The 27,447-nt window shown below is 46.6% G+C and overlaps 12 protein-coding genes across 12 annotated transcripts; 5 read left to right on the forward strand and 7 right to left on the reverse strand.

The window, feature by feature from the left end:
• Positions 1-73: 73 nt before the first annotated feature.
• Positions 74-1,396, reverse strand: BX661DRAFT_178937 (fructose-bisphosphate aldolase). The gene has a single exon (XM_051535056.1). It carries the CDS (start codon positions 1,270-1,272, stop codon positions 187-189), a length of 1,086 nt encoding a protein of 361 aa, XP_051393389.1. The 5' UTR covers positions 1,273-1,396; the 3' UTR covers positions 74-186.
• A 274-nt stretch (positions 1,397-1,670) lies between these two features.
• On the reverse strand, positions 1,671-3,514 carry BX661DRAFT_81031 (uncharacterized protein). The gene is made up of 2 exons (XM_051539490.1): positions 2,898-3,514; positions 1,671-2,465 (listed from the first exon to the last, which is right to left on the reverse strand). The coding sequence occupies exons 1-2, from the start codon at positions 3,393-3,395 to the stop codon at positions 2,070-2,072; spliced, it is 894 nt and encodes a 297-aa protein (XP_051393390.1). The 5' UTR covers positions 3,396-3,514; the 3' UTR covers positions 1,671-2,069.
• Positions 3,515-3,883: 369 nt separating this feature from the next.
• BX661DRAFT_178940 (6-phosphofructo-2-kinase-domain-containing protein) lies at positions 3,884-5,780 on the forward strand. The gene has a single exon (XM_051535057.1). The coding sequence runs from the start codon at positions 3,967-3,969 to the stop codon at positions 5,344-5,346; it is 1,380 nt and encodes a 459-aa protein (XP_051393391.1). The 5' UTR covers positions 3,884-3,966; the 3' UTR covers positions 5,347-5,780.
• Positions 5,781-6,702: 922 nt separating this feature from the next.
• On the forward strand, positions 6,703-7,490 carry BX661DRAFT_178941 (uncharacterized protein). The gene has a single exon (XM_051535058.1). The coding sequence runs from the start codon at positions 6,707-6,709 to the stop codon at positions 7,328-7,330; it is 624 nt and encodes a 207-aa protein (XP_051393392.1). The 5' UTR covers positions 6,703-6,706; the 3' UTR covers positions 7,331-7,490.
• A 1,665-nt stretch (positions 7,491-9,155) lies between these two features.
• On the forward strand, positions 9,156-9,629 carry BX661DRAFT_169530 (uncharacterized protein; the record flags this gene model as incomplete). The annotated part of the gene is made up of 1 exon (XM_051533530.1): positions 9,156-9,629. One exon carries the CDS (start codon positions 9,156-9,158, stop codon positions 9,627-9,629), a length of 474 nt encoding a protein of 157 aa, XP_051393393.1.
• A 784-nt stretch (positions 9,630-10,413) lies between these two features.
• BX661DRAFT_178944 (uncharacterized protein) lies at positions 10,414-10,744 on the reverse strand (the record flags this gene model as incomplete). Its single annotated transcript, XM_051535059.1, has 2 exons — positions 10,553-10,744; positions 10,414-10,514 (listed from the first exon to the last, which is right to left on the reverse strand). Exons 1-2 carry the CDS (start codon positions 10,701-10,703, stop codon positions 10,414-10,416), a joined length of 252 nt encoding a protein of 83 aa, XP_051393394.1. The 5' UTR covers positions 10,704-10,744.
• A 532-nt stretch (positions 10,745-11,276) lies between these two features.
• On the forward strand, positions 11,277-12,192 carry BX661DRAFT_178945 (hepatocellular carcinoma-associated antigen 59-domain-containing protein). The gene has a single exon (XM_051535060.1). It carries the CDS (start codon positions 11,328-11,330, stop codon positions 12,123-12,125), a length of 798 nt encoding a protein of 265 aa, XP_051393395.1. The 5' UTR covers positions 11,277-11,327; the 3' UTR covers positions 12,126-12,192.
• Positions 12,193-12,294: 102 nt separating this feature from the next.
• Positions 12,295-13,341, reverse strand: BX661DRAFT_193285 (casein kinase II subunit alpha; the record flags this gene model as incomplete). The annotated part of the gene is made up of 1 exon (XM_051537770.1): positions 12,295-13,341. One exon carries the CDS (start codon positions 13,339-13,341, stop codon positions 12,295-12,297), a length of 1,047 nt encoding a protein of 348 aa, XP_051393396.1.
• Positions 13,342-17,094: 3,753 nt separating this feature from the next.
• Positions 17,095-19,199, forward strand: BX661DRAFT_178949 (uncharacterized protein). The gene is given in 3 exon segments (XM_051535061.1): positions 17,095-17,211; positions 17,228-17,495; positions 17,622-19,199. 3 exon segments carry the CDS (start codon positions 17,185-17,187, stop codon positions 19,085-19,087), a joined length of 1,761 nt encoding a protein of 586 aa, XP_051393397.1. The 5' UTR covers positions 17,095-17,184; the 3' UTR covers positions 19,088-19,199.
• A 100-nt stretch (positions 19,200-19,299) lies between these two features.
• BX661DRAFT_169534 (uncharacterized protein) lies at positions 19,300-19,884 on the reverse strand (the record flags this gene model as incomplete). Its single annotated transcript, XM_051533531.1, has 1 exon — positions 19,300-19,884. The coding sequence occupies one exon, from the start codon at positions 19,882-19,884 to the stop codon at positions 19,300-19,302; it is 585 nt and encodes a 194-aa protein (XP_051393398.1).
• A 1,943-nt stretch (positions 19,885-21,827) lies between these two features.
• On the reverse strand, positions 21,828-23,332 carry BX661DRAFT_169535 (uncharacterized protein; the record flags this gene model as incomplete). The annotated part of the gene is made up of 2 exons (XM_051533532.1): positions 21,828-22,083; positions 23,268-23,332. The coding sequence occupies 2 exons, from the start codon at positions 23,330-23,332 to the stop codon at positions 21,828-21,830; spliced, it is 321 nt and encodes a 106-aa protein (XP_051393399.1).
• Positions 23,333-25,911: 2,579 nt separating this feature from the next.
• Positions 25,912-27,232, reverse strand: BX661DRAFT_193289 (kinase-like domain-containing protein; the record flags this gene model as incomplete). Its single annotated transcript, XM_051537771.1, has 3 exons — positions 25,912-25,950; positions 26,211-26,982; positions 27,153-27,232. 3 exons carry the CDS (start codon positions 27,230-27,232, stop codon positions 25,912-25,914), a joined length of 891 nt encoding a protein of 296 aa, XP_051393400.1.
• Between the last annotated feature and the right edge of the window lie 215 nt (positions 27,233-27,447).

Raw genomic sequence — 27,447 nt, forward strand, 5'->3', positions numbered from 1 at the left:
TCATCACATTATCCCATCACGTCTTCCATTTTTCTTTATCTCTGCGGCAACATTTTTTTTGCAAAGCAGCCTCGGCCTCAGCCACCAAAATAGACAATAGTAACGATAAAAAAAAGTGAACAAGGAGGAAAAATATATAGATGAAGTGAAAAATAAACAAAAGATACACTGAAAAAATCAAATTGCTTAGAGAACGTTGACGTTGCCGAGGTCAGAGTTGGCCTGCTGGACACGCTTGTACATGGTCTGCTCGCCGTGGCGGATCCAGTTACGCGGGTCGTAGTACTTCTTGTTGGGGGTCTCGTCGTGGTCGCCCTTGCTAAGGTCACCGACCTGCTGCATGAGCCTGTCCTTGTGCTCGAGGACAAAGTCACGGACACCAGCCAGGTAGGCGAACTGAGTGTCAGTGTCGACGTTCATCTTGACAACGCCGTTGGTGACGGCAGTCTTGATCTCGTCAGGGGTCGAGCCGGAGCCGCCGTGGAAGACCAGGTACAAGGGATGCTCCTTGTTGGAGTTGATCTTGTCCTTGACAAACTTCTGGTGCTGCTCGAGCAGCTCAGGCCTGAGGACGACGTTTCCGGGCTTGTAGACACCATGGACGTTGCCGAAAGCAGCGGCAATGGAGAAGTAGGGGGCGATGGGCGACAGGGCCTGGTACACCTCGTAGACGTCCTCCGAGGGCGTGTACAGGGCATCCTTGTCGGCCGACTCGTTGTTGACACCATCCTCCTCGCCACCAGTGATACCAATCTCCATCTCGAGCCACAGCTTCATGGGTGCGCACCGCTCAAAGTACTTCTTTGTAATGCTAATGTTCTCCTCCTTGGGATCAGCCGAAAGGTCAATCATGTGGGACGAGAACAGAGGCTCGTTGTGCGTCTTGAAGTAGGCCTCGTTGGCCTCCATCATGCCGTCGAGCCAGGGCAGGAGCTCGCGCGCGCAATGGTCGGAGTGCACAACCACGGGGATGCCGTAGTGCTTGGCCACGGCACGCACATGGTAGGCGCCGGCAATGGCACCCAGGATGGATGCGTGCTGGTCCTTGTTGGAGATACCCTTGCCCGCGTAGAAGGCTGCGCCGCCGTTGGAGAACTGGATGATCAGGGGCGTCTTTTGGTCGCGCGCGGCCTCCAGTGCGGCGTTGACGGTCGAGGAGGATGTGCAGTTGATGGCAGGGATGGCGAATTTGTGCTCCTGGCAATAGTCGAACAGCTTTTTGACGTTGTCGCCGGTGATGACGCCGGCCGGAACAATATCGAGAAGACCCATGGTTAATGAAGAGAAAAGGGATAAAAGGCTATATAAAAGGAAATTACTTTGGTGACTGGCTGCTTTTTAAAAAAAAAGAGTGAACTTGAATAGGTATGATATTTACTCGAGAGAGAAAAGAAGAAAGTATTTTTTGGGCCGAGGAAGTAAACTGCAGAGTTTTTATACAATGGGGGCCGTTCTAACTTGCTCAGCGTAATCGCTCCCTCTCTCTCTCCTCTTTCTCTCGCTAGCAGCATATACATCATGTATGTGCGCATATTGATAAAGCAAACCCCCTACTCCGGAAGCTCTGGCTAAGTTGATTTTATTGTTGTGATTGAGAATTTGGGACCAGCCACTTCCCCCAATCCAATCCAATCCAATCCAAACGTATGATGTTCCAAGAAGCGATCAAGTTAATTTGGAGTTTTGGCTGTGCTTTTTTTCTTCGGGATTGTTTGGCAGGAGGACGAGGCCCGTAGGCATGTACTCAACGCGCCACCCTTTTTTCTGGGAAACAAATATTTTTTTTTAGCATTGTTTAAAAGTTTAAGAGAAAAAGTACATAAAAAAAGTTAAGTCGTTTGAGCGAAATAACAAAAATTGCGATCAGACGCTCAAAAGCAGTTTGGAAAATAAAGCAAAAAAACCGCATAATTTTTTCATCCTTGGTTTTCCTAAACCCTTTTCTTTTTCTTTTTTTCTCACTCGCCTCCCCCCTCATCCAGGCAGAATCGATTTAGTTGGGAAAGGAAAAAAAAGAAGGAAAAAGCAGATCGTATCAAAACACAAACCAAGATCGATTAAAATCCGTTTCACTTGTACCGGAACGATGGCAGCTTGGGCACCTGCTTAAAGAAGTACTGGGTATCGCGCAGCGTGCACCTCCTGGCGGTCCTCACAAGACCGCCAAAATTTGCACTCCTCTCCTCACACTCATCGCGAGCGGCCTCATAGTACCACTTGTCCTCCGCGCGGCGATCCGAAGCATCCTTAACACGGCGCTCCACACGACCAAAGCACTTGACAGTGAACAGCGTGCGCGTAATATGGTGGCGCCACAGCGAAGCAGCGTCGGAACCCGATGAGTCCGCGTGGCCAATGTCGCGAAGAAGATCGCTGATGGTGTGTGAGGTACGCGCGGAGAACACCATGGTTTGCACAAGCAGGTCGACGAGGGAGACGCCCGTGGGGAGTGGGAGTGGGTCGGTTGGTGGTGAAGTGAGTAAGTTCTCGGTTTCGCTGTCGATGGAGTTGGCTAGGCTCTCGCTGGGGTCGACGATGCCCAGGAGCTCGCGCAGGGACGCCATCATGTCGTCGTCGGCACGCTTGCTGGCCGGTCTGTTGGCTGGCTTGTTGGCGCGCGGCCGCGGCCGGGCGCTGCCAACGGTGTCCTTGGAGCCGACCACTGCTGCTGCTGCTGCTGCTGCCGCCGGCGACAGCTGCTGCTTGGTGGGCTTTGCTGCTTCTGTCACCACATCCGCCACATCGGGGAGCGGCTCGCCAACCAGGCTCTCGCAGTCGCTCTCGTCAAAGACTGGCATGGGCGGGGGGCTGGAGGGGGGCAGGCCCTCGATAATATGCCTGGCAAACACCGCCTCTGTGTGTCCAATCTCCGACCCACCACCAACAACCGTATCTGTGGAATCCCCAAAAGCCACCCGCGCGCGCTTGCCCGCATCCAGCCACTCGTCCTCGGCGCCCAATCTCTTGCGCACGGGCTCCGGCCACCACTCCTCCTCTGGCTCCACCACAGCTGCCGTTGCCACAGTGGGTTCGCGGAACCTAAACCGGATCCCAACAAAGTTCAGGTCATCGCCGGAGCGCAGTGCCGCGTGGGATCCGGCCATGTGCAGGGTACCGTTGATGCGGACGCCGTTGGTGCCGAGAATATAAAGAGTGTAGGTTTCGTGTTCGTGTGTTAGGCGTGCGTGCAGTCGTGAGATCGTGGTTGCTTTGCGTCCAATTTGGAGCGAGCAGGTGCCGCTGCGGCCAATCGTCAGCGTGCCGTCCGCCTGGCCTAGTATTGTCCTGTTGTGCAGAGCCTGGTGCTTCCACTCGGCCTCCTGTGTGTCTGCCACGACCGATGGTGCTAATGCTGGTGCTGCGGCCGCTGGCTCTGGTATTTCTGCTGGTGTCATATCGCAAAAAAAAGCTTTTTTCTTCAAGAAAAATTAAATTGAAAATAAGCGGAAAGAAATTGAAAGAAATTGAAAATACGGAAATGACAGTGTGGAGTGAGAGAAAAAATGAGCGTGTGTACGAAGAATGGCTTTTGGAAATCACAACACCCAAAACGCGTTAAGCAAAAAAATGAGCAACCAAGCAAGCGGAAAAAGAGAATGTGAGAAAATACACGCGTTTCACGCCAGAAAAAATTGTTCTGCCTTTTTTCTCTTCCTACGCGTTCTAGCAACTGATAAGAGAGTGGAAAAAAGCCACCCCCAGGATTCTGTGCTCTTACACGTGATGTAATAAGTGGGCCTGCCTGCCAAATCAAACGCCTAGATCGATTTCATGAAACTGTCACATGACTGAAACATCATCATCATCGCCATCGTCGTTGTCGTTAGTCGAGATTTGATGAGAGAAAAATTCTCCGTATTGGCATCCCCCCTTTCCAAAAGACAAATTCATCCCCCCTTTTTCACTTTGCATTTTTTCGCCAATCTAATTTGCACTTATTTCCACAATTTTTTTAGTTTTTTATCCATGGCTGCTCAGCTTTACAAGACCGAGACCGGCCAGCTCTTCCATGCCGGGTCCATCGTCATCATCAACGTGGGGCTTCCGGCGCGCGGCAAAACCCACGGATCTCGCTCACTGATCCGCTACATGAACTGGCTCGGGGTCAAGTCCAAGTCCTACCACATGGGCCAATATCGGCGCCGACTCTACGGCACGGAAATTTCCCCAGACTACTTCGACCTGGGCAATGCCGAAATGGCCGACGCACGCATGCGCGCCGAAGATCTATGCATCCAAGATATTGTCACGTACTTGACCGTTGGTGGCGGCCAACTGGCTATCTTTGATGCGTCTAATTTGCAGGCGGAGAGGCGTCGGCGGATCTACCGTCATTTTGAACTGAGCAAGATTAGACCGTTGTTTGTAGAGTATATTTGCGAGAACGAGGCGATTGTCGAGGAGAATATTCGCAAGGTTAAGATATCGTCGCCAGACTATGTCACGTTGGATGCCGATTCAGCTGTGGTGGACTTTAAGGAGCGGATTGCGCGAATGGTCCCGTACTACGAGACAGTGGAGGACAAGGACTTGAGCTACATCAAGCTGTATAATGTGGCGGAGCACTTTGAAGTGAACAATATTCGCGGGTATTTGCAGTCACGCGTGGTGTTTTATCTGATGAATCTGCATATTTCAGACCGCACTATTTACCTGGCACGCAGCGGGGAGTCGATCAATGAGGGATCGTATAAGGCGGATGCGCCATTGTCGGAGGCCGGCCATCTGTATGCGCATAATCTGCAGGAGGCTATTTTGCGCCGGATCCGCAAGCGCAACGAGGAGACCTTGGCGAAGACTGGCGTGGATATGTCGCGGCGCACGCTGAAAGTGTGGACGTCAACGCATGTGAAGAGCTACCAAACTGCAGAGTACTTTGCAGCCCACGAGCATGTGCGCGTCAGGCGTCGGATGCTGCTGAAGGGGTTGAACCCGGGGGTCTGCGAAAATATGTCCTTGGAGGAGGTCAAGGCTAGGTTCCCCGAGGAGTATCAGGCGTATTTGCTCGATCCTTACCACCATCGGTATTCATTGGCCGAATCCTACCATGATATTTCCGTGCGCTTGGAGCCAGTTATTTTGGAGCTAGAGAGGGAGCAGGACGATATACTTATTATTGCCCCAGAGTCTGCGCTTAGGTGTATTTATGCCTATTTTGCACCTGAGGGGCTGCCAAATTCGCTGATCCCCACTTTGGCTTTCCCCAGATCTATCTTTGTTGAGCTCAAGCCGACCGCATACGGATGCAAGGAGCGCAGGGTCGGAATTAGCCCTTCGGCGGTGGTGCCGGCGAACAGTGCCAGCAGTGCCAGTGCCAGCGAGGAGGAAGAGGTCAAGTTTGTTTGATTTTTATTGTTTGAATTACAAGGCAATATATGTGTTAGCAGATACCGGAGCCCTTCTAGGATGAATGGGCCTCTGATACTGCTATGACGCTTGAGAGTCCCCATTAGCGTGGGGATGTGCGGGTGGCGCGAGATGGTTGTTTACGAAATAACAGAGGGCCAAGGACTTACCAGCTAAAGGGTGCTGAGGGGCATGTAAAATAAATAGAAAATATAATAATAAAAAGAGCGATAAGCGACGACAGATGAGTGGCAAAATGTAATTGTTTTATATACCAATTTCCTGCTCTTTCGACTGGTAATAGGCGCCACTACCATTGCTCATGATATCAGCAGCCAACAGGTCATTTACAAGCAGCAATGATCTATAGCTGACAGTTCTATCTACTATACACGATGAGCTGAATAGATGTAAATATTGACATTAAAATAAACAAACCTAGTGCAAAAGATAGAAATAAAATAAAGAAACGAAGAAATAAAATGATGCTGGGCTGGTTCTGCCAGCTCAGAACCGCGTTGGCCGGGATGTGCCAACCACGGAAGTAGCTATAGTACAGAGCCAATATTTTCAATCGGGTGGGTGATCATGTGCATGCCTTGAAGCAAGCATCCCGCTTGCCTTAGATTTGGCTATCCGGGGTACAGCAGCCGCACTTAGCCATCTCAAGAGCAAGTTGGTGCTCCGTCTCAGCATCCTATCGAGTCACATCCAGATCATGCCCAGCCTTGCGAATAATGCCAAGCATATGCATGTTAGTTGTGTGCTCGGTAGTTATCTTTTTTCAGCCTTCTTCGGTTGAACTTGCAGGGCAGCCACCTTATTCTCTGCAAGGATGCAATCAGTCCATAAGGCTGCCAACGCAGGTGTTTTTCTCAGCTAGCTCGCGGCGTAGGCCCGATATCTCGTCCATCGCCTTGTCGTATTTGGGGGCATGCGCGGTCTCAGCATCGATGCGGGCCTGGTTAACCTGCTGGATCATTGCGTTATTGTTGGCGCCTACGACCTTCAATTTCGCTGCGCGAGTACGAGTCTGGTTGTTTGCAGCAGTTGCGTATGCCAGGTTCTGCTCAAGCTGGTGGATCGTTGCCTTGTCCTTAGCGCTTGTGGTCTCGAATTCGGCTTCGCACTTGCAGGTCTCCTCGTTTATAGCGTTTGCATGCGCAAGGTCTTACTCAAGCTGCTGGATCTTTGCACAGTGGTTGGCGTGGACCTGCTTGTTCGTGGCATTTTTACGCCCGAAATCCTGCTTAACCTGCTCGAACATTGCCCAGTCAGCATCGCTGGCCTGCTTAAACATTACCCAATTGTCCTCATGTTCCTGCTCAAACATCTCCCAATCGTCAGCGCGGTGGTGCTCATGCGCAATTATTGCGTACATGTAGTCCCACTGACGACGCTCAATCAATGTATTATCATCAACGTTGGTATGCCAAATATGCTGCTCAAGTTGCTCAATCTTTGCCTTGTCTTTGGCCCGTGCAGCCTCAGATTCGGCTGTGCGAGTGCGGGTCTCCTCGTTGGCGGCATTGGCGTGCGCGAGGTCCTGCTTGAGTTGCTGGATTGTCGCCTAGTCGTTGGCACTGGTCTGCTCAAACCGCGCCTTGTCCATGGCACGTATAACTTCAGATACGAGTGCGCGAGTGCAGGTCTCTTTGTTCTCAGGATTGGCGTGCGTGAGGTCCTGATTGAGTTGCTGGATTTTCATCTGGTCGTTTGCACGGATCTGCTCATGCTGCTGAATTGCTGCGCCGTAATCGGTGCGAATCTCCTCATACTTTCCAGTTATGTTTGCGGGGCCCATCTCCAGCTGCTGGATATTTTTCTTGTTTGCTTTCTTGGTGCCAGTGCTGCTGACAGGCTTGCATTCCCTGGGAGTGTGAGTGGCGGCAACCACCGGCTTGGTCGCGGTATTATGGGTGAAAACCCAGCGAACGCCCTCGATGGCCAGAATAGTCGGTGTCAGGCTGAGGTAGAAGCGTAACTTGCCAATATCAGAGACCAGTTTTACAACCATCTTCGATAATAAAACTAAAAATAAAACGAAATTTCTCGAATTCGAAGGGTTTTTTTAGATAAATAAGGATATTCAAGGGGGTAAGTAGAGTAAACTTTGCAAAGTGCAGTGTAATGCTAAAGAACATAACCATTAAAAGAAAATACTCTTGATAAAAAATAAAAAAGAGAAAGAGAGAGAAAGAGAGAGGAAAGAAGACAGTGGGCGAGAAAAATACTTATTTTTTTGCTAAACCTTTTTAAATTTTCTTATATGTATACGGGATGCAGACTTTTTGGGCTATTAATGATTTGATTTTAAAATCAGCCCACGCGTAATTGGTGGCTTAGCTCACTTGTAAATACTGATTTGCTTGGTTTGCAGTTGCTATTTATTTTAAGCATAGACACGCGTATCCAGGCATGCGGGTAAAACGACAGCGCTTCATATGTAGATGCTAGAATCAAGGAGATCGCTCAACCACTGGTTTTAGCCAAAATCAAATCAAAGAACTTGTATGATGTAGTGCTGAGATGAGGAATATACCATTTACAAGCGCATAAATAATTTTATTATCTGTACAATTCATAAATTATCTATGGTGCGACACTATGGCATCCTTGTTTTTGGTCCGCATTTGTGGGGGAGAAATAGGGATGCCCCTGGTGCTTAACAAATGGCTGACAGTGTCCCTGTGGGGGAATTTATACTGTCTTTACTTTACCACTGGTTTGTCACTTGGACACTTCGGCAAAGTTTTTGTCCATAACATATGTTTAGTTGAGAGGTTATTTGGCCATTTTGATATGTATTTTCTTTAATTAGCTATTTAAACATGATTGTTGTTCAGACATATTGGCCGCATTTTTGTTACTTAATTGCCAGTGTACCCATTGGCTATTGATGATTTGACTGGTACTGACTAATAATACGAGTATTGAGCATTCAAATAAGATGATGATATCTCTTTGTATTGCTTTATGAGACAGAAATAAACCGGATGGTACAGTATCATATTGTGGTAGTGTTGAAATGAGAGTATATTTGTTTGTCCAATTCAATTGTGTACCATTCACGGATAAGCCTGACAATGTACAGGCCTATGCTATTTGGTGGTTATCCAGGGCATTTCTAGATTTAAGCGCCAATAAATGGCTACTTACAAAGGCAAGTGATCTGAGCTCAAAAAGACTACATGTAGGTGTTAGAAAAATATAATTATAAGCATGCAGGTCTTGATAATCATTGCGAATAAAAAAGCTAAGCCAAAACAAGCTAGTCCAAATAGGAAATAAATTGGGCGATCAAAAGATTTTGCAAATCAAGCGACTCAAGCCAAATAGGCACTTGCGCGTGTATTTTTTTGGCCCAAGAGAATTAGTGGCGTCGCTCCTTTAAAAATAAAATAAATAAGGCGGCAGTCGTTCAGTCTTGTTTACTTTAACTCTTTTCTTTCAACTTTTTTGAATTTACTTTCGCAATTAGTTTTCACTATCACCGTCACCATCGCTTTCACCATCATATTAAAATTAGCACAAACACAATTTGAAATTCGCCACCTCTATTCAATTCCAATTTGTTATATCCATTTAGCTTTCTCGTATAAAAATAAACGACTCTTCTTCCTTTTCCTCTACCAGCACGAGCGGTTACTCTCTGGACCTTCCTAAATTTAAGCCATCTTGCTCCCTCTGCTCATCCTGCGCAGAAGCAAAGTTGACTATCAGCAACCTGTGTTCAGAGCTGCGCAAAAAGACCGACGCTGTAGCAAAAAAACGCCAATACTCGACGCAGGGCAATGGATTCCGCCAACATGCGCCACAGATGTGAGGAACATTGTGAGGTTTCCGCCAAAACAATAAGCGTGTTGATGGAAAGCTTGTCTATGGCAAGACTCGAGAACATAAAGCTTCTCCAGCTGCCTCCTGGGCTTAATGCATTCCGCTACCAGTCTGTAACTGCAACCAGCACTACTGCCGTCACCGCCAGCTCTACTTCTGCTAGCGCTGCATCTGACGACCAGATGAAGCAGATGCACCACGAGATTAAGGCGCTTTGCATGCAGTTGGAAACAGCTACTGCCGATAACAGTGCATATTGCGCCCAGAACGAGAAGCTTAGGGCCGAAATTGCAGCAGCCACCACGACTGCTAAGGACGTCAGAGCTGGGAATAAAAACCTCTGGGCACAGTTGGGTGTCGCCAAAGCCAACCCCACTCTTTTGATGGAGAAGCTAAACAACGCGGATTCGGAATCCCAGAGAGAGGTTGATTTGTACTACAGGTAGTGCTCAATTGCTTACGCCCACGCAACAATGGTTAAAAAAAGAGCGAAAAACTCGAGGGCAAACTCAGACCCATCCAGGCTGAGGTTGCTGCCGCCAGCGATATTGCCGATACCCTTTGCAAGCCGCTCGAGGACGCTTGTGCTGATTTCGGGGACATTTGCTGGTATCAACGCCCAGTTGGCCAAGGTAGAGGCAGACAACACGCGCGTGAAAAACAAAAACGCAGATTTGCGCGCTTAATTCCAAGATGTGAATTCTTTGCACAATCAGAGTCAAAGGTAGATTTGAGCCTTGAGAGCCACATTCAGATAGCAGCAAATGCCAGCAAAGCTTTGGAGACTAAACTAAACGACACCAATTCTTTACTCAACTAGAGCCAGACACGCATTTCATAACTTGAGCGCTGAATTTCGAGGGCGGCAAAGGTCAACAAAGATTTGGAGGCTGAGCTTGCCGATTTCAGCAGCAATATTGGCGGGATACTGGCTGCGCATAATGAGAGGGACCGCAGCTCCACAATTATCGTTATGTCTCTAAAACGCATGCTGTCCAAGGCCAACCAGCAGCTGCACAGCAATGATATGTGCAAGAGGGGTATGAGGAACCACAACATTATTGCACAGCGATTGGATGAGCCGACACATGCTCTTGTTGACTGGGCCACTCGCGAGCTGAAGTACCGGGGCACAATGCAGCGCAGCAAGCACACTGAGGCTGAGTATATGGCACAGACGGAGGCTTTCAACAGGTGCCTGGCCGAATCCATGGAACACTCTGACGCGGTCTATGAAAGTTGGGCCAATTCTTTGACACAGTCGTTTGCAAGGCGTCCGCCTGGCCCTGTGATGGGGAACACACCGCTAATTTGGATAAATTCTGATTCGCCTATGAGCACAGTTACCAGCATTAATTACAGGTCTTACCATGGGCGTGATGCAGACGTTTCTTCGAATGTGGGCCGCATGGACCACAACAGCAGGAACAACCCGATTTTGGCGCACTAACTGCAAGCTGTGCACACAGCACGACGAGAAAATCTAAACTGTCTTTGGCTGGCTGGATGGCTGAAAGCATTCAGCCTGAGGAAATCTTAATGCGCATTTACATTCATCTTTTTTCCACTCATTTTTTACCATTTCTATCCCCCTAGTTTTACCCTTGTTTTTGACTTGTTTTGAATATTATTGAAATGACCCTTTGATACGCACATTGTGCAAACTAACTATACCTATGGTCACATTGCACAAGTGGGCTGGAGCCAGCATTTCATGGCAATAATCCATTAACAGAAAGTTTGGTACCAGTCACGCAACTGGGGTGCGACTAAGCAACCAAGGATGCTTTTATATTTGTAAAAAAATAGTTTTTTGACGGTATCTAGTTTGCTAACCAAGCTGAGCAATATTGACAGTTGCTATCCAAGCTGCAGTGTGTCATTAAATTGAGCGGTTCAATTATTTGTTGGTCTGGGGCCATTTATTACTGAAAAAAGTACTTGGTTTAGTCTGCGGCACAATGATATCTTCAATCAATCTGTTTTACCACCGCTTTTTTCCGTGGGTTTACCATAAGTCTTTGCACACATGGATAAATCACGACCGCAAAATATTTTTATTTTGCGTTAAAAAAATATACAATATACAATATAAACTGTACACGCTAACTTGACTATCAATTCATCTGCATCACAAAAAAAGCATGCCACCTAAACGCCCAAGGAACTTGCGCACTTCTACAAAAAGCCTAGCTGACTGGGATGAGACTCCAGAGACAACACCAGCGGCAGAAACAGATACCGATTCAACGACCAAAAAGGTGGAGCTCGCAGACCTTCTTGAATACCAAAAGTTCCGCCGGCAGATAAAACGCGGAATCGACATAGAAACGCTCTCCAAAGGCACACGTCACAAGAGCCAGCCACAGGAGCCTTCATTTCAAGATGTCACCACCGCAGCCACGGGGCGATCTCTGAGCGGCGCCTTCACACTACAGACGAACAAGCTGGACGCCAACACGCATATGATGGCATTTATCGAGAAGGAGATGAAAAGACACCGAGGGACGGATGACCCCGAAGCAGACGAGGCGGCAGTGGAGGCGGATGACATTTACAGGTTGCCCGAGCATTTGCAGGCTGTTAACCAAAAGCCCGTGGCCGAGGGCAATGTCGCCATGGCCGCCAAGATGCTGACATCCATTCAGGAGGTTGATTTAGGAAGGGATTCAAAAATCAGAAATATTATAGAGACCGATCGTGTTGTCTCGCAGATATCAAAGAAGGACGAAGGGCATAGGGGCTCGCGCAGGGTCGCTGGGAGTAAGGATTTGGATGCCAATCCTCGCGGTGGCAGCAGACTTAAGGACGCGGAGGCCGAGATGACGGGCCACGGGCATGGCGCTGGTCGGTACAAGAGAATGCACGATTCATCAGAGCGCTCGTCAAAAGCGACAGACGACATTGTGCTGCAGCGGTTCAAAAAGCGCATGCGCCGGTGAAATGAGAAATACGACAAAAGGTCAGCCGTGTGCAATTGCGTGTTGAATTGCCAACACCAATGAACAAACAAGTCGGTTTGATATTTTGCTCCGAGGCAATGTAAAATTTAGATAATAAAAAAATAGAAAAATCGTATCAACTTTTTTCTCTACAGTACGTTTGTATATATCACTGTGCGATGCTTTCCTCGGCCTTCTGTCTGACTGGGTCGAAATACGGGTGGGACATGGCCTCCTTGGCCGTTAGGCGCTCCATATGGTCATAGCGCAGTAGCCGGTCGAGGAAGTCGATCGCCTCGGGCGACACAAAGCGCTGGTTCTCGATCGTGACAAACTTGTGCCAGCTCTTCCGCGGGTACGCACCCATAATCTTGTTGTAGTGGGTGTCTAGCTCGATATTGTACTTCTTCAGATACGCCAACAGATCGTCCGTGCCCAGGACCTTGGCGATCTTCACCAACTGGTCGTAGTTGTCGTGGCCATGGAAGAACGGCTCCTTGCGGAAAATCATGCTGCCAAACATGCAACCCAGGCTCCACATATCAAGAGAGTAGTCGTAGGGCATGTAGTCGACCAGCAGCTCGGGCCCCTTAAAGTACCGCGACGCCACCCGCACGTTGTAGTCCGTGCCCGGGTGGTAGAACTCAGCAAGCCCCCAGTCAATCAGACGCAGCGTGCGCTTCTCGTGGTCAATCATCACGTTGTGCGGCTTGACATCGCGGTGCATGATGCCGCGCGAGTGTGCAAAGTCCAGCGCCTTCAACAGCTCGTAGATATAGTAGCGCACATCAAAGTCGGTAAACATGGGATACAGGACCTTAAAGTCCGTATTGTTCACGTACTCCGAAATCAACGATGGCGTCTTCGAGTGCTGATCCCGGACCACGTCGTACAGCTGGATAATGTTGGTGCCGCCGGACAAGTTCTGCATAATTTGGATCTCGCGCTTGATCTTCTTCTTCTTGACGGGCTTCAGCACCTTGATCACACACGACTGGTCATTGGCCACGTTGATTCCCTCAAATACCTCGGAGTACTTGCCGCGCCCGATCTTGCGGATGATCTCATAGCTCTCCTGGCTTCCCCACTCGACCTCCAGGTTTTCGTAGTCCCAGTACGCATTGGGCATCTTGGCGTTGGCATCGGCGTACACGCGCGAGATAGTGACAATTTGCCCAGCATCGTTGATGCGCGGCTCACTCTGGTTTCCCTGCATGCTAGCGGCTAAAGTTACTTGTGATGTGGCGGGGTTGTGGCTGCCAAACTTTGTTCTATAACCGTGATTGACAATAGTGCGCTGTGCTGTTGCTGTTGTGTCGAGTCTAATTTCCGTTGCGTCCGCTGCTGTTGCGATTTCAGACACCGGTCTTCTACTGGATGAATCAAAAACGGTATCGAATTTAGCGTACCAAGCATAGTAGTTGGCGCTAGGTTGTGCCAACAGGTATATAAGGGATATTGCCAGCACAAGAATGTAGATGTGTATCTCGAGGCGCGGGAAGGGCGTCTCGAACACATCAAATAAACGCCGCGGCCTAACAAATGTCATGCTGGCAGAAAAATGCGTGTGGCAGTATAAAAAACAGACGCTGAATACAACAAAAAGGAATAATGCGGCAATAAAAACTGTAGAAAAATGCTTGCGCGAGAATTTAATGAAGAAGAAAAGCATAGTACGGGGGCACACGCTATTTAGGCAATGTCATAAAGGACACCATCGGCCATACAAATATAACCTCGGGGATAATCAGCAGTAACCATTACAAAGAATGAGGTTGTTTGGAAAAACAACAAGTACAGGTGTAACTGCTTAGAGACCATGCAAAAGAAATGAGCATATTTTGGCGCTAAGACATGTTATTCGTGCCATTCTATATTTGAAAGCTGCAATTCTTCCCATTTATCCCAGTGAGGGAAAGCACAGGACGTGCGAAAAGCGAAAAGCGAAAAGGGGGCGCTTTCCCAACCAGCGATAATGGGGTGTGAGATTGGGAAGCAGTAAATGTAAAGAAATAAGAGGCGGGGAAAAGAAACAACATATGAAGGCACGAGACGACAGGTGTCGCAAGCTTGCAGGTGTGCAATGCTTTTATGTGTGCTTGTGAGCGACTTTCAGTACAAGGCACCCTAAGGACACTACTGCATCGCATTTTGCCATTCTCCCGCGCTAAATGAGGTGGCGATTAACGCTTGATTATGCAATGCGTCGTCCTCGGCACCGAGCCCTGCGTTTAGGGCTTCCCCCTCATAATCACCAAAAATATAGCAGTAATTTGACAAGGGTGTCGAATTCACGGGTCAAAGGCGCAAAACAAGGCCATCTTTGTCGTCAGCGTGTGTGTGGACTGATGTATTCGACAATAGGTATGTGTTGTGTCCCTCAGAGTGTGAAGTTAAGCAGCAGTTGAACAGGGCTATTTTTGGAATTAAAAATGACAAGAATCTAACGATGAGCTTTGCGAATTGTCATGAAAGTGACTTACCAGAAAATTAAGTAAAATTCAGAAAGAGACAGGAAGTATAAAAAGTCGATTTATATCAAAATAAATAAAGTTTTATTCTCTGTCGCGAAAATGAGAACTGCGAAGAAAAGGGACGATTCCAAAATTGTAAAGAAAATAAAGCGTGAATTCACTTTTTTTCGAAACTGTCACTTTTCCTAGTAAAGTGCGTTTTTATTTTATTTTTTGACACGGCTCGAGTCGAAAGAACCGAGTCAAGTTTGCCTAGTGCTGAGGCTTTTTATGATTGATTGATTGCTTCAGTTGTGGTTGAGCAGCGCCTTCAAGTTCAAATGTTTCAAACCATCTGTTACACTATAAGAAAATAATGAGGCTACAGATATACTATAAACCAACATCCTTCCTCCATAGCGTTTAGGAACTAGTGGCAATAGACCACTATGGTTGACAATATTAATCAGTTCGCTGCTTCTTTTGAAGAGAAGAAGCAGGGGAAGATGGATCCTTGCGCACATGCTTGGTCTTGTGTTTTGGCTTAGGCGTCGCTGTAGACTCGGCTTCAGCCGACTCTGACAATGCTTTTTGCGCAAGAAACAGGGAGGCCGATTGCCTGTAAACAGGGCACTGAGGATAATGCGAAAGTTCAGTACTGCAGCCATGTCACAATTCAACTTCCCTCTGCCCAATGGCACTTTTTCGCCATCCTCAGCCCGCGTTCCGTTGGCCCTGAAGGTTTGCAAGCAGTTTTCCATTGTGCACTGGAGCAAGCCGTTACATAAAATTTGGCGAGATTTTTCTACTGCTGGAATTATATTCATGCATGTTGCGGCAATCTGCTGCTGCTGCCAACCATTCTGCTGCTGCTCCTGCTGCTGCGTAATCAACTCATCGTGTATTCCCTGTCTGATTTTGCGCTCAATTTTGCTCTTAGACCAACCCTTTTTCTTCCCTATCCACCGGATTATATCGACAGACTGTAGGTGAATAGAAATCCGCTGGTTGCAACTCTGTTGTTCACTGTTAATAATAGATACGGCATCGGCGGCAGTTTTGGTTGCAACAGAAACGGCGGTGGCTGCTGCTGCAACGGAATCAGCAGCGGTAGTTTGTTGTGGCTGCGACGGAATTGTATGGATAAAATTACATTGTTAAACGTCACGCTTAACCAATAGTCAAAGCACCAGTCATACATAAACATTAAATACTTTTCTGCATCAAAAATCTGGACTTTCTGATATTTTAGGCTAAAAAGCTGAAAAACGGTTTTTTAAAAATCCCCCGCTTAAAAATATAGAATTTTGCAATAAATGTCTGGAAATTCCAAAAAAAAATATTTTCACTAATGTATATAAGAAGTCAGCTGCTAAAAAGTTAAGAGAAATGTTGATTCAGACATTTTCTCTTGCCTATTATATTCTATATAATATATTTTATTATTTTGCTTAATGGATAATTATTATCCTACATTTGATCTATGAATTTAAACATTTTTAATAAGCATTTCTAACAAATTCTAATGACACCATTATAAACAATTATGCGTGCATAATATATATATTATTATACAATAAAATTATTTTACAATATTGGTTTGTCCACTATTTCATTAAATAACCTCGATTTTTTCACTGACATATACAAAATATGTTTATTTCTCCACAAGGAGAACATAGCGCGGAATCTTCCATCTCGTCCCTTTTATTCGTTCTCCTACGTGGTAAACACAAAAACAAATAAACATTGATTCATTTACTGTTAATACTTAGAGCAGCTAAAGTTTAGATCAAGTCATTGTATTTTTTATCAAACTCTGGCTGTAATATATGCCAGAAAACTATTTGATCTATCAGCATGCAGATGGGAGCTTGTTTCACGATTCTCGATCTCAACATCCATTTCCATATCCTTGGGCTGCACAAAAACAATTTTACTGTTTACTAAATACATATTTTATTGAGACTACAAATAACGCTAAAGAAGCTCATTTCATGAAATCGCAACGTGCGTACAATATCAAAAAAATATTATATCCGCCAGTGCTATCACGTGATGTATTTTAATTTTGGCATCACTATTTTTTTTGATGATCAGTAAACCAACCAAAATACAAAGCTGAAACATAAAATAAATGCGTATCTCTTCTCTTTTTCTTTTCAGAAAATGCATTTTTAATCGACTACCAACACGCACATTGTCAGGTAAGTAAATTTGTCCACATATATTTGAATTATTATACCAGTCTGTATTTTTTGGCTTGTATTTATATTATAATTAGCAGGCAAGTTGATAAGCGAGCAAGATGACAAGCAGGCGTACTGGATGGCAGGCAGGCTGGCTGGCACCAGTTGCAAATCTACTTTGTTAATTTTAATCTTTAATTTTTCAATAAGTGAGCATACCATTTTTTTCAAAGCCAAATTCTGAAAAACGAAAAAAGTAAAAATAGTGCAGCAAGTTGCTACAGCTCACAAGAGGCAATAGGGCGTGACCCAAATAATTGCTGTCCCCAAAGACCAACATTGGATATTATTTAGCGAGCTAGAATTAAGTGTTGGATTTTAGCCACACTTTTATAATAGTGTGCATACTCTGCTTCAATGGTTGGTGTGGGTGGAAAATATCTGGTGAATTCTATTATAGGGGGACCCCACTTCTTTTTTCTCTTACTGCATTTTTCACTTGTATCTCGCATTTCAATTTCTCATTGCATTTTCGTGTTCTTTGTTTGTCTTTATTGCCTTTTTTCTTCCGCATTCATATTCAAAGTCAAATTCACGCATTAGCGTCGCACATAAGGAAAGCTGCCACACGCATATATACCGCACATTTAACATGTCTCAGCCAAACCCGATCTTGGAGTGGGCCACGCAGTTTTACTGCTCCCTGGACGACCACGAAATGGTTGATGGTAAGTACAGGAAAATGCCTACAAATACATTGACTTCACGCTAGTATATTTTCTTCTGTTGAGCCCAAATCATGAGACTAAATACAGCTGTACAACCCCTTTCTACACATCTGTCGCTTTCTATAGAGCTGTTATCTCTTCACGACTGCAACACCGGCAGTTCAAAGTCTGCGTTCCCATCGTCGGCACTTTCATCGAACGACACGGAGACGGAAAATCGCGATCCGCTCTGCTCGACAGGGGACAGCCAGCCATTGTATGTGTCGTTTTACAAACTGCGACGGGCGCTCGAAAACATTGGTCCAATGTGTTTAGGTCTCTCAGAATTGGACATGGAATCAAGCGCGCAACTTCCCTGGGAATCTTTTCTGCATTCTCAGCGCATATCACAGCTCGACCTTAGTATATCCGCCAACATTGAAAGCAATAACAGCAGCAACAGCAGCAGCAACATCGAGATGCCAACAGATCCATTTGCGCAATCACCTGACAACCGGAAGCGAGACGCTTTGGCATTGGGGCACCAGGCGAAAAACTGCGATTCTACAAGTTCTCATGAACCAGTAGATATTCCGGCAGCCATATATTCGCTTATAACCGTCGAAAAGGCGCGCAGGAGCTATGTTGCGAAGCTGCTCAATACGAGGCAACCGCAAAGATCCGTAGCTGATCAGTCCGAGCGCTGGCGACACAAAGTTGCAAAGCGCAATATTGCATCCGAAACGCAATTTGAAAACGTGCTGGTGGCGCTGAAGGAGCTCGTCGTGCTGCAAGCCATTGCCAGCCCGAAATACGCGCAGAGTGGAGAGATCAAACGATGCTTGGACTGTACAGGCAACACAAGCGGCGACGACGACGAGCCTGATGCCTCGACAGCGCTTCGAGTTGAAACCAACTTTGACGCCGCTCAATGCCTGACTATCTTAAACATGATGTTTCCATTGGATGCGTTTAACATAGGGAGGCAGGGGTCCTTTGGCAGAAACGAGTGGGACCACAGGTACGCATTCTCGTTGAAACACGTTGTGAGCCCTCGTATGCAACTGCATCAGCTGCTCTGCGAGGTCGAGGCATGGATAAACAAAGACGATCGAGTGACCACATCTATGATCCGCCGAACAAGCATTTTTGGCGATCAACACTTGAAGACTCCTGCCGCTGGAGATTCAGACGATTCACAGCACGCGAGAAACAGCGCGTGCTCGCAGTCCAGCAACAATCGGACTCCTTCAGAGTGTCCTGCGTGGCTAGCGTCTGCTCAAGGGTTTGCGTGGGACCAGCTAAAGCAAAGCTGTTTGTCATATTTGCAAAGGGCGCAGCAGAATATTTGGGAGCACTATGAGATAATGCGCCTGTGGCTGGCCGAAAGCAACCAATCCACAGTCTCTGCTACCAAGGACGACGGGGAATGTTTTGAAAGCGCGCAGAAAACCTTGCAAAATTCGATTATTCGAGACAACGATTTGCTGCTGAGGGAGGTCAACGAGCAACTGCCATCTGGAAGTACTGTTATCGAGCGCATCGCCTGCCACTCGCAGCTAGTGAAGCGCAGGTTTTCGTCACATGCTGTATATGATGCGTTATCGAAGTAAACATTTTCTATTGTTTTTTGAGGTGGACATTTTCTACAATTGTTTATTTATTTATTAAATGTCAATGTCAATTCTAGTGCCAGTGCCAATGCCAATCAATTTTATTATTTGTCAAATATATTAAATTCTGAATAAATAATAAATAAACATTAAAAATAAATATTGAAAATGGATTAAGCCAACTTAGCAAGTATAAATAAGCACAAAAAGTATTAATGGTTTGCAATATATCCCAAGTTGATGTCCTTGTTTTTGTTGGTGTATTGCTTATGCCAGATGAAATTGTCGTCCTCTTGAATATAATCCACGTTTTGCTCGCCACACCCGGAATTAACCATGCCGCCAAACACAAGATCTTCATTCCTCGGACCGTGGTACTTGAGCTCTGTATCCAAGCAATTGACGAGATTGCGGTTGAACATATAGAATTTGCCGTTCCCATATAGTACATTGTCCAAAACATCTGGATTTTCCTCATCTTCCAACCTTGTATGGTCGCTAATGTATACGGAGCGTCCAGAGCCTGTGTTGTTTCTCAGTAATTTGAGTACGTACCCCATATCGACAAACGAGTCGTCATCAAGCTTAATGAAAAACTCAATATCATCATATGACTTGATGGCCCTCGAAAAGCAAAATGTCTTTTCATCCAGTGTATCATAAGTCGAGGTCACGTTGCACACGATCTCACATCCGGGCTCCTCCCAATCGCACACTGGGTACAGATATTCGCCAAACCAGGTGTTACGGTAGAACTGCATGTCTGTGTTGCCGTTAATTGGAAATATAATTGCCATGCGGTCGAGCAGCATCCGGTCTTTGGCAGGCAGGCGGTGTGGGCGATGCGGCCTATGAGGAAGTGCATCTATGGGTGTCCATCCTTCGAGTGCGCCCCAATAGTTGTGGTGGTCGGACGTGGAAATTAAGCTTGTCGCAACAATGAGCAGTACTATGAGCAGTACCAAGATACGCGGACGATTAAACAGAATATGTGACATAGATTAAATCGTCCGTGTTGATGATACTTGTATAATGTAAGAAAGTATGATAATACAATTTGGTCGAGAGTTTAGCAAGCAAAATAAAATAAAATAAATAAAAGTACATTAATTAAAAACTAGTCACAAGAAGTGAAATAAACGCAGAAAATTTATATTGCTTACTAAATTTTTAAGAAAGAATGATATAATTGATACAAATAAAACTGATTATTTGAACCTGAAAGCATCAGTCTCTCGCCTAAAGTGCAATGTCGAGGATACATTTATAAAATAAATAATGTTCAGGATAGGCAATGTTGAACGATAAACATGATTTCGCTGCACCCTGCAGAAAAACAAGCCAGTAATTGTCTTTTTGGGGATGAAAGAGCCGAACATGATCAATGTATCTCAAAAAGAGGCGCGAGAACACATGGCCGGACAATTTGATTGTGATAATTGGCAGTACTCATTGTTTTCCTAATTTATTTGATGGGCAGGCACTGTGTCCTTTTTGCTACTATCCGCCTTTTCTTTTATTTATTTGACCGGCTCGGATGCAATAAATACGTATTGAATTGTTGCCTATTTTGGCAAACTCAGCCTTTCCAGGCTTGCATGCCTTTGTTTTAATGAAGAAAATGTCGGACAAAAAAATCTAGCGGCACATAAAATATTCTCACAGTTAGCCCCACTTGATTTTAATAAATCAACGTACTACTAGCGTGCTTGGACAAAGAGCATACGATACACGATGGGTCTTCTTTTAAAGAGGGCTTTTCACTTCAAATAAAACATTAATTGATTTTTTTGCCCAAACGGTAATGAAATGCCCAACAGGATAATTATTATCACTGCTGGAGCAAGAAAGATGCTGGTTCTTCATTTCCTTGCATATTTATTGTCCTGATGATTTTTTATCTGTCAGCGAGGTAAATTTTTGTCGAGAACACTGAGAAAATGGTTGGTAATATCTGATTTAGAAAGCAGATCCGTACTTGGTTTGGTTTGGTTTAGTTTGAATTAAATTGAATAGATGGCATTGGAAAAAGTTGTTGCCGAACTTGCGACCACCACACACAAAATGCATGTGCTTAAAAAATTGCAATAAAAAATCAGTCTAACATTATAACAAAGTTATCGTTGATGATACTGATGTGCATGCAGTTAAAATGATATCCGTAAATTATTTTGTTGCTAAAAATCTCCATCTCGTGATTAAAGGTCTATCGATCGTACTCGCCAATTTTGACGGACACACACCGCGGACAAGCAATCGCTATCAGCCCTATGGATGCCACCAGATACGGTGCAAACACAAATCCAACAGTTTTTTCAATAACCAGCGAGCGAAACCACCTGCCTTATGGATGGATGTTTTTCTGAAACTTGTTACGCATTTTGGTGGAGTACATACCGTCGAACTCGAGCATTCCAAATGCAAAACTGCAGTGCAAATGGCGCAGATAGGATGCACGCTTGAGAACCGCAGTGATGTTTGCAAATTCAAGCGCACAAGCTGAAATTCGTATAGTTTGCATGCCGATAAACGCCGAGTATCTTTGCATTCTGTCAGCAAAAATAGACCATGACAAGAATCCGTCCATAGTTAATGCATGAAATGGTGCTGAACATTGGATTGCTTCAAAAAGTCTGTCAATGCAGTGCAAGCGCCTAGCCCACACGGTTTCTGGGTACAGGTAACTTAAATAGCAGTCCTTATTGCTGTATTCCATTTTGATGGAGTGCATATTGGGAAATCAGTTGGCCGTGAAAAACCGCAGCCTATCTTCCGTCTCGATAAACGCAACCTTTACAATAATCTCCAAGCTCTCAAAAGTGATGTAGCCGCCTTCACTCCTGAACAGCACGTTGTCACTAAACGGATATCCGCCATACACGTGGAGGGACTTGAGATTGGAGAAATAGACAAAATCAGTTGGTGGCGCTGTTGACTTTGGCAAAACGAATTCAGTCTTGAATGCAATGGATTCAAAGTGGATGGACTCTAGGGTGCTATAAACTAGCCGTTTGCCCTGTCCATCATGCAAAATCGCAGCCGCAATACTTTTGTGCAGATAAAAAAAGGACAGTTCCTTGAGCGACGCCGCGCTTCGTCTAACGCATTCGGTGGCCCAGATATGCCCCCCCTCGTGCACTTGTACGTAAAATGAATCAACTCCGAAAACGTAGCCGGGTTGAAAACAGTAGGAGCCTCATTGCTTCTATTCTCCGAAAACGACACATTTATTAACCCATGATAAAGCTCTAAAGTCGCTTTCCCCAGCAACTCACTGACATGCTGGTTGGCCTGCCCATAGACGACATTGACCTACGATATGTTGACTTGACATCTGGAACCATGCGCCTAATTTTGCGAAATAATGTGACAATATTCCGCATAATAAAAAAATGGTTACCACGTGCGTATTTCAGCGCACGATTAGAGTCTTTAATGTCAATATGAAAGGTGTATGCTGCCAGGAAATGGCATTATCATAGGCCGATTTTAAAAGCATGGCGAGCGCAGTGCCATCCATCAGCAGCACCCAACTGGGAAAATGTATTTTAACTATTTTGGCAACACAGCTTCCCTGAAAACCCAGCTGGTAGAAAGCTTTGGGCCAGTTGGGATACCAGTACTTTGGGGGATTGTCCAAATGAAACTTTATGTGGACAACGTCGCACGTCTTTGCAATAAAAATAGAGCGCCAAGTATAGCAGGTGTAAATTAAGGCAAGCGCTTGTGCTCTGTCTGTTTCATATATAGACGCATCCATGCTCAAATAATAGCCAATGACTGTTTCAATAACGTGCCAGGGCAAAGGTTGAAAGACTGAGAGTGAGGGCATATTAAAGTAAATGGTTAAAATAATGGGTATGAGTATGAAAATAAACAGATGCAGAAAAGTGTCGAATAAAAGATAAAAAAATAAGGGAAAAGAGGGTGGATATGTTTGACGCAAAATAAATGTTTAGGTTTTTCAGAATAAAAATAGGTTGGGATCCTTTCATATGAAAGTAATAAAGACAGAAACTTGGTATTGAGTTGGCTGTTTATTTGTTGTCAATTGTTTATGCTGCCTTTATTTTTGCTGCCAAAGCATGAATGATTTAATTTACAAAAAATTAAAAATTAAAATTAAATCGTGCCTCAAAAAAATGTTTAATATGTTTCCACGAAAATCCAAGAGACATACCATTCAGCTTCAAACTGTTTAGAATCTTCAAGTTGATTATTGAAAAGTGCGACCAACAGGTCCATGCCGTTGAGTTAACAAGGCCTAGGCTTTTAAACAGGGTTATACCAGGGACTTCTGTATCCCTGACGATCCTTTCTAATTTAGCCTGACAAAGACAAAGCACATTTGCAAGCATATTGGCAACGTAGGCCTTTGCCAATGACGACACGCTTAATATTTTTTTTACATTTGGAATATAAAATGGTTTATTTAGTTTTATTATAATGTCTAATTTTTGTCAACCAACATTAATTTACATAGAAATATATTTTATTAACAAATCTCAAATGATGCGGCCTTCTTATCCACAGCATCAATGATGTTGAGGAAATTGTCGACAACCAAGCCCAATTCTTTTCTCCAGTGCGCTGCGGCATCTGGGCTTGTACCCACATTTGTGTTTGGTCGGTATAGCTCGGGCATTGTATCTGCACAGATCAACAAAGTACTTCCTGCCAAAGATGGTGTAGATGCTGCATCATTAGGCAAATAATCCAGTGCTGACGTGCCAGTGCCAGATCTGCTCTCGACTCTGACCTCTGATTTGTCGTCATCTGCAACTGAATCCTTGCTCTTCGCAGGGGGCAGTCGCGTGGGCAGAATCTTTGCCGAGTTTATTCGTGCAACAGCACCCTGACGGTCCAAAACGCTCAGCTCCTTTGCTTCGCAGTGGGTGTACGCACTGTACGACATTGACCGGCGAGGTGCTCTCAATACGCGAGCGTCATTTGATCCAGTGCTGCCCGCCGTTGCGCTGATGCCAGAGCCGCTCTGCCTGCGCACGTGCTCGTCCTCGTCTTCCTCACGCAGGATCCAGTTCCCAGCTGCCATTTTGGCTGTTGGTAGATCGCGGATAGCCCTCGTTTGCAACTGCTCTCGGCGCTGCTCCAGTGGCGATATCGGGACAAACATCTGCGAATTGAGCTGCGACTTTGTAGTATCCAGAACACTCTTCGCAGAGTCGCGGGCCTGGGTGGTGCGTATGGCGGGCAGCGAGGATGCAGCGTTCAAAATGTGCATCGCAGATAGCTCCTGCCCCTGCAACTGCTGTGAGCGCAAGTTTGAGGACGCGCCTGGGATGCTGCTGCCAGTGTGTGTGGGCTGGCCCAGCACCAAGTTGCGCCTGTCGGAAAGGTCTGTGTTTGGCCCCAAGAATGCTGTCGGCAGAACCTGCGGAAGAGACACTCGTGACTGCAAGCGGGGCGGGAATTGCGCGGACAGTGGTGATTCCATTCGGCGCGAAGCCGTCGAGCTTGATGTGTAAAAGGAAGCGTCAGCCGACTCTGAAAGACTAGGCATGCTGTCTCCGTATGGACTAGACTTTGATTTGTCGCTGTTTAGCCGCAGGAACCTCAGGGTGGCCATGGCATCGCGCAGTTTTGACGGGTAGTTAGGGTTTGCCTGTGAGGAGTTCGGGCTGGTGCTAAAATTGGGCTGCTGGCGAGAGCGAGAGCTTGCCGATATGTCAATGTCCACGGTACCTGCCAAAATCTGGTGCTGCGAGGCCGATCGACTCAGCGACTTAGCTAGCGGCGTTCCGGTATTGCCATTGGTGGCGCTGGGAAGCCCAACGTGTGGTATCTGGGTGTAGCCCGTGTCGCCTGCGGATTCCGTATGCGTGGACCATTGGTTTTCGGTGACAGATGTGGAGTTACCAGTGGATATGTCAGCGCCGTATTTATCCTTAATAGGTGCGCTGGTGTCTATCCAGAGGTGCTTTGATTTCCTGCGGCCGTCGCCATATCCGGGGCTCACGTTTGCGTTTCTTCGATATTCAGGCCTTTCGGAAGAGTGTTCGCCAATGCGCGAGCCGGCCGCGGCAGAGAAACTTTGTGTGTCGGGGGCAGTGGTTGCGGCGGCGACGCCGGACAGAAATGCGTTCGGAGTGTCACGCATGTGCCGCTTTATTGCGTCTGGAAACGCATCAATAGTGACTCGGCGCAAGTTCTTGCCATCTGCGTCCAGTCGCTGCTTGTGCTGCGACGAAAGCAAATGGTGGTTGACAGTGCCGCTCGCCTCGCTATACTGGGTGCCCAGAGGGTGGTTCTGAGCAAAGGGCTGTTGCTGCTGCAACGGACTGCTAATTGATTTTTTGATTGAGGCTAGCTCCAGCGACGCTGTGACGAGCTTGTGGTCCGATTTTCCGCTGCCACTGCTGCCGCCACTATCGGCGCTGCCTACACCCAGCCACCTGCGACGGACGCTCTCGGGCACCAAACGGAACTTTCCATTATTCGACTTGCCACTTCCCTTGTCCAGCGGCGTGCCCAGCATTGTGCGGGTAAAGCGCTTATATTTGTGCTTCTTTTTCTTTGCTGCATCTTGATTCTCCATGCGAATATACTCGTCACTGTCATCCTCGGCCTCCACAGCCGTGATGCGCATGGTCGGCATGCCGGTGCTGAAGGCGCGCGCCGTGTCGAGATCGAGGCTGAGCCGATTACTGTTGCGGGCGGCGCGTCCAAAATCGATATTGCCCATTGTGTTCGGGCCTATGCGCATGCGTCGGCCGCCCGTATCGTCTATCGGCGCGACTTCATCTTTAAACAGCTGACGGACAAATAGCGGCTCTATCTGGGGCGTGTCCGAGTCATCGCTGTTATCAGGGAACGCGTTCGAGGACCGTTCGTATGCGGCGGTGCTGGCAATGGCAGAGGCAGTGTCTGCGGGCAATTTTGGGTTAGCGGCGGATGACACCGAGGCCTTGTCAGTATCTTCACCCTGCGGGGCAGCTGCGTTGTTGGTAGAAAAAAGTGAAGAGTGCGACTCGTATCCGCCCTCGCCGTCACTACCAACAGAAAAACGGTCAAAGTTCCATGACTCGACAAGACTGGCCTCAGACGTGCTCTGCATGGCATCGTTATCCTCAAGGATATCTCTTTCCTCGGGCTTGGCCGTCACCAGCCAGTCATTGTGCCGCGAGATAAGGTCGGAGACACGCGCAGCCTGCTTTCCGTGACCCGCACGCACAAAACGGTTGTGCTTGAGCAACTCATGGGCAGAGGGCCGCTTTGTAAAGTCAATCTGCAGACACTTATCGACAAAGTCGCGCATGTCCTTGCCAGCCTGCTCGGGGTTCAGTTGCTTAGGGCCCTTGCGCGGAATTAGGAAAAGCGCGCGCTTTGGGTCCTCTTCAGCGTACGGTGGCATTCCCGTGGCAATCTCATATGCGGTGATTCCCAGTGACCAGATGTCGGCCTTAAAGTCATACACCTGGCCCTTTTGGATGACCTCGGGCGCCATCCAGTATGGCGTGCCGACGAACGAGTACGACTTGGCCGATGCCTGCAAGACCTGCCGTGCAACGCCAAAGTCGCACAGCTGCACCACGCCCTCGTCGGTCACCAGCACATTGGCTGCCTTAATGTCGCGATGCATGATGCCCGACGTGTGCAGGTAGTCGAGGGCTAGGAGGACGCCGTACATGATGCTGGACGTGTATTTTTCCTCAATGGGTCCTGCCTGCATCAGCTTGTGGATGCTGCCTCCCGACGCATATTCCATAATGATCCACATCCGCGAAGACTCGATGAATGACCCGTAGTACTGCGCAATATGCGGCGAGTGCAGCTGCGACAGTAGGTTTATCTCGCGCTGCATGTCGCTAAAGTCGTCCTCAATGTCCAGATTGAGGATTTTGATGGCCACAATGCCGCCGGTGACCGTGTCGCGTCTACATTTTGCTTGTGCAATAGATATTGAAAAAAGAGGTGTGATGTGTTTTGTTTTGTTTTGTTTGTACGTGAATTGAATTGAATTAAATTGTTGAATGGTAAGTTTTTATTGTGAATGTATGCTGTTTGTTTTGCACCCGCTATTGCTGCAATGGTGTGGATGTCTTACCCTCGGTATACTACTCCATAGGCGCCGCGTCCCACCAGTTCTTTCTTTTCGTACCGCTGTGCTGACAGGGGCAGACTCATTACACGTGCATTACGATATGAGAGTTGAACAGAAAAAGGTGTAAAAGATAAAATAAAAAATGAAGAAATTTAGTTGGTGAATTGTACTTTGTGACGAATGGCGTGTGAATGAATGCGAGTCGTGGTTTATATTTATGTAAGAATTGAGAATTTGAAAACTAAAGGAAAGAGAGGGGGGGGAGGAGGAGAAAGGAGAAAGGGGGAAATAGTTTGAA

The sequence above is a fragment of the Kickxella alabastrina genome (assembly GCF_025024165.1).
Source record: "Kickxella alabastrina strain RSA 675 chromosome Unknown BX661scaffold_5, whole genome shotgun sequence".
NCBI classification, from domain to species: domain Eukaryota; kingdom Fungi; phylum Kickxellomycota; class Kickxellomycetes; order Kickxellales; family Kickxellaceae; genus Kickxella; species Kickxella alabastrina.